Source organism: Polypterus senegalus, chromosome 1 (genome assembly GCF_016835505.1).
Source record: "Polypterus senegalus isolate Bchr_013 chromosome 1, ASM1683550v1, whole genome shotgun sequence".
Classification (NCBI taxonomy): Eukaryota; Metazoa; Chordata; class Cladistia; order Polypteriformes; family Polypteridae; genus Polypterus; species Polypterus senegalus.
The window spans coordinates 244,928,772-244,934,160 of NC_053154.1; the positions used below are offsets into that span (position 1 = coordinate 244,928,772).

General features: G+C 39.7%; 1 protein-coding gene across 1 annotated transcript; it reads right to left on the minus strand.

Moving 5' to 3' along the window:
* Window positions 1–418: 418 nt before the first annotated feature.
* Window positions 419–3,219, minus strand: LOC120540419 (2-aminoethanethiol dioxygenase-like). Its single transcript, XM_039771197.1, has one exon. The coding sequence runs from the start codon at window positions 2,886–2,888 to the stop codon at window positions 2,112–2,114; it is 777 nt and encodes a 258-aa protein (XP_039627131.1). The 5' UTR covers window positions 2,889–3,219; the 3' UTR covers window positions 419–2,111.
* Window positions 3,220–5,389: the final 2,170 nt, after the last annotated feature.

Below are 5,389 nucleotides of genomic sequence, written 5' to 3' on the forward strand. Positions count from 1 at the left end.
AATGGGGTGCGAGCTAACCCAAGGCAGGGGCACAGCAACAATTTAAAGTCACAAAGAGTCATTATGAAAACTTGAATGAATGGGTAAACTCGAACACATATGAGACTATACGACAAATATGATTAAATGAAACACTCTGTTTTCCTTGTTTGACACATGAGAGTAAAAAAAGGAGTGCTAGGCACTTACACGGTGCATCTAAACAACTTTTTAAATTAAATTAGTTGTGCACCACAAAAGAGAGATGCATTGAAAGAACACGGTCATACTGGTGTGATTAAAACCCAATAGCAGGTATTTTTTTGTATATATTTTTATGAAAATACTGGTAGTATAAAGTTGAAATAGTAGGCAACCAATTAACATACACTGGTTGACAGGTTAACAAATGCACATTTTATATCAATTACACCTTTAGTTTCATTGAAAAACTTTATTAATCAAACTGAAAAATGGAAAATCAAACTTGGCCCAGTATGAGTAAGCATGGCCTGTGACAAACTGGATGGCTCGATGCAAGAATCCAGAAAGGCCACTGGCTAGACACAACCCTAAAATGGATAAACAGGTCAGGAAATGGATGGTTATTATTGGATGGTTATTATTTCTGTCACATTTTTGTTTAGAAAGAAAAAAAAAAGTTAATTTAAAGTAAAGCATCAATCAAGCCTCAAGTTACTGGTGACAACACTATATAGTGCATTATTAAGGGTGAAACAAAGTTTAAAAGCAGCCAGCTTATGTTTTCAATGGCAATATGGGCTCTTTCTTTAAACTTAAAACTTGGGTATATTGTATATTCTAAGAGGGACCACACAACACAGTATTTTATAATTGTCTGTTAATATCACAGCAACACGTTGACAATTACAACAAATTGGGATGTTTATGTTAAGACTATCTGCAATTCTAAATTTACCTGGCATGCTTTGGTATGGTCTATGTTTGAATGGCAGCCTGCACAGAATCCAATGCTACCAGGATATGCAAACCATAAAACTGAATTAAACAGATGTTCCATTAACTGCTGACTTTTAAATGACCATGATGTCTAATGCAGGGCTGCTTCCTGCCTTACACCCAGAACTGCTGGGATAACACTCTGGCTTTTCACATCTGTGCAACCAAATTCAGAAAATGGTGGGACTTTACAAAGATTTTCACACTATGAAGCATATACTGCACCTTTGGAATGATAAATGGTGTATAAATATTTTTCATTTGAAAGTATTTACTAAACAAATAGAGTAACCAGGTGTATTTAATACCTAGCAAAGAAACAAGTTTCAGTGTAAAAGGAAAAAGCAGCTAAAAACGCACTTCATTGTACCTCTTTAATTTCAAATGTATAAAGTACATATGGGCATTTAAACTGTTCGATAAAAAAAAAACATTTCACTACATCCTCTGGCAAGTCAAAGAAATGCATGCCCATAACTTTTAACAACTGTAGTGTAAGGACATTTTCATTTATTTCTTTGCATGTGCACAATATGAAAAGGTACATGCTGAAGAAAGCAACTGGTGATTTATTCAAATGAAAATGTTATAAGGAATGGGGTAAATCTGGAATTGGAGTGGGCTGTTTTCTTTTTGGGAATGACCTCGTTATTCAGAAAATCTCACATCTGAATAGGGTAATCTTTACGTAAGTGTGTAAACCATAGTTTTAAATGCATACCCTTTTGTCCCATTTTGTTTGGCTTAACTACTGCATTATAATATTGAGTAAATAAACTAAACACAAAAACATTCAAGATAAACATAGCTTCCAATAAATTAAAGGCAGGATTAAGGCTATATTTCTGTTATTATACACAACAAAATAAATTTACTATGAGGGATCTTAACGTAACAATACATTATATATTATTAGTTACCAATTAAAGAATAAACAGAACAGTGTAAACATTATGGCTTCAGAGTTACAGGTTTCTGGAAATCGGTTTGTTTACTCCGCCACCGCTGTTCTGATTGTTTGACAAGTTATAAGCATTGATTCCTCTCGAGCTGCAGGTTTACTCCAGGATCCATTATAAAACTGAGCCGCCCTTTAGATGCGTGGGCGTCGGAGTGCCCGAAAGTGTTCCCAACTGCACCGGAAAGTTTCTTCAAAGCGATACCCGTGGCCCCGGGTAGGGTTCTCCTCCGCACCAGAAGTCTGCGGGCTGGGGGATTTCGAGCAACCAGGTGTGCTGCTGCTGTTGTTGTTGTTCACCGGATTCCGCGCTACTGGACGCAGGCTCCAACACTTGATAGTAATGGCAGTCCCTGCCGTCATCAGGGTCGTACGGGGGTGCCAGGATGTCCAAGAAAGCTGCAGGCCCGTCCACGGCGTTGATCTGATGAAGGTTGTCTCGTTGTGGGGTCAAAACGCACGGACTATTGTCCTTAGTATACTCTCCAACAGAGCGCAGGAAAGAGGAACTCACAGAATCACGCTGGTAGGGGAGTAAGGGAGGATTGAACTTGACCTCCACGCCACCACCCGTGGCGGGGCCATCCTCCAGCTTGTCAAAGCAAGTAATCCTCACCTTGCCGTAGAGGACTTTAAGCATCCCGTGCATCCCTGGGTGGTCGTGCAAGGGAATTGAGCTGCCATTCTTGAGGAGAAAAACCCCCATACTGAAGGCATCGGTCTCGCAGATGTGCATATATGTAACCGGGGGGCTCTGAGGGACGGAGACGGGGGTAGAGTCCACCTTTCTTGGCGTAATATTAAGGTCTTCTGCACGAATTTCACTCAAAAGATTCCTAAGTTTGACGTGATTTTCTAGAAACACTTTGTTACCATCTCCCAGCGCAGATGAACCGCAGTTTTTGAAAGTTGCGCGCGCCTGCCTTGCGATTTTCTGTATTAAAGAGGCCATATTTTCTCGAGGCATCATCAGATTCCCCCGCTTTTTTCCCCGAATGGACACCGCGTTTCTCGTTGAGGCGCGCGCACACCAGTCAAGGAGAGAGACTACCGAGAGATCAGGCCCTCACACAGCACACACCGCCCGACTCTGCAAAATGCTCGAAGAGAGTCCTTGGTCACAACCTGTCAATCCTCGACCTAAGCTGCTGTGCATCAAAGGGACCCCATCTTTTCAGTAGAATTCTTTCATTTTACCTTGCCGCAAACCCAACATTCCAATTTCTCCTCCACCCATTCACGGAAACTCAGTACGCACGTCCGCAGCAGAACATGAGAAGCGTCGACACGACATACGCACACTATTGCATTCTGGCTACTGTAGTTTTGTTTAAATCTTCGCAATTTTAAGATGTCGGAATTTACCACTCTGTAAATAATAGGGTAACAATCTATTCATGTCCGACGGTATCTAGCAAGCACCAATGCCATTTCTGAAAGAAATAGTACATATTGTTAAGGGGGAGTCTGAGACATCACAATCTACAAACTACAACACCCATCAGCCAATGCGACATACTCTTCGCCAGAACTCAGGTGCACGGCATAGGGGTCATTCACCCTGTGGGCCTGCCGGGCTGGGAGCAATCAAGCTCGTCATTGGTTGTATTGGCTGATGACGTACCCAGACGAGGTGTTTCTAAATCCGATTTGAAAGGCAACCGTTATAAAGTGTAGGTAAACTTTAAAATGTGTTTATTCGCAATATTGTCGCATCGTAGTTCAAACAAAAGTAAAAAAGTCATCAGCTTTTTAGAAGGCACAGATAAGTTGCTCGAATTCAAATTCTATTTTTGTAAACTATGGAATAGTATTTTGTGCCAAATTAAAACATATAGGCAATTATGGAACAAATATATATATATATAATATATACATAATTTTTCTTTGAGTTCGCTGATATCTTGGATGTGTTGTACATATATTGGTTCAGAAAATTACATTCAATTATATAAACTTTATTAATCCCAAGAGGATATTTAGATGCATATGGCAGCAGAAACATAAAACCAAAGATACATACTTACAAGATACACATAGTACAATCAATCAATCAGTCAGTCAATATTTCAGTATATGTATATTGTGCCAAAATTGCAAAATTACCTTAAAAGCGTATCAACATTTAGTTTAAGGCATTGGGAGGAATAGTTATAATACATTTTATTTATATAGCACCTTTACCATGCTCAGAGAAGCATTGAATTGCCTGATAGCAGCAGGCAGAAAAGACCCTCAGATGTGCTTCTTAGCTTAACCGTGGTGGAATAAGCCTGTGGCTAAAAGTGATCCAAGAGAACACCTCCTAGAGGGGATTTTACATGATGGCATCCAATTATGCCATCTTCCTCTTTTCCATAACAGCTTCCAGTGTGTCATGGGTTCACCCTGTGATGGAGCAGACTTTCCTGGCAAGATGTTTTTCAGGTATTGTGAATCTTTCGAGCTTAAGTTGCTTCCCCAGGAGATCACAGCTTTGATGAATACACTGGCTACTTCAGACTGACAGAACATTTCCAGCATTTTCATGCATACATCTAAGGACCTGAAGCTCGTTATTAAGTACTGTCTGCTCTGGCCCTTCTAATACAGTGCCACTTTTTTGTCAGACCAGTCCAGTTTGCTCTTTATTTGAACAACCAGGTACTTGTATCTCTGCACTACCTTCACATCTTTAGCACATCAGAAGGCCACCACTAGCTCTTTTGTCTTACTAGGCTGAGCTGCAGGTGGTTCTCACTGCACCACAATACAAAGTCCTCCACAAGCTTCTTGTACTTAAAATTATTTCCATTATTAATACAGCCTATGATGGAAAGTCATCCGAAAAATTCTGTAGGTAGCAAGTGCCGGTATTGTGATGAAAATCTTTTTTGTAGAGAGTAAACAGGAAGGGAGTCTGAATATTTTCCTATGGTGCTCCGGTGTTATGCACCGCCATTTTGGACACAGTTCTTGAGCCTCACAAACTGCTGTCTGTTAGTCAGATAGTCCATGTTTCAGTAGATTGTGGGGGCATCAAGGTGGAAAGCATTGGGCTTTTTCCTCAGGTGATAAATCAGAATGGTGTTACAAGTACTTGAAAAATCAAAGAATTTGATCTTGACTGTGGTGCCAGCTTTGTCCAAATAGGAGTAGGCTCTGTGGAGAATGTAGATAAGAGCATACTCCACACCTCTATGTGTCTGATAGGCAAAGTGCAGAGGATCAAGATATTCTGAAAAAATAGTGGTGAAAATTAAATATGTTAAATTCATCAATCATATTACTGCCATACCTCCATCAATAAAACAATATATATTAACAACTCTATATATGTATATACAGTATATATATGGCTAAAGGAGATTACAGCAAACAAAGTGATGACTAGCCATTTTTTATTCTACTTTTTCATTCTATGATGCCTCTTTAAACTGCTCACAAAATATCATGAGAATGTAGCTGTTAATCAAGTGGGTTTATTGTCAT

Excerpts from the sequence above, each read along its gene's own strand:
- LOC120540419 (XM_039771197.1), bottom strand. The coding sequence starts at position 2,888 with ATGATGCCTCGAGAAAATATGGCCTCTTTAATACAGAAAATCGCAAGG.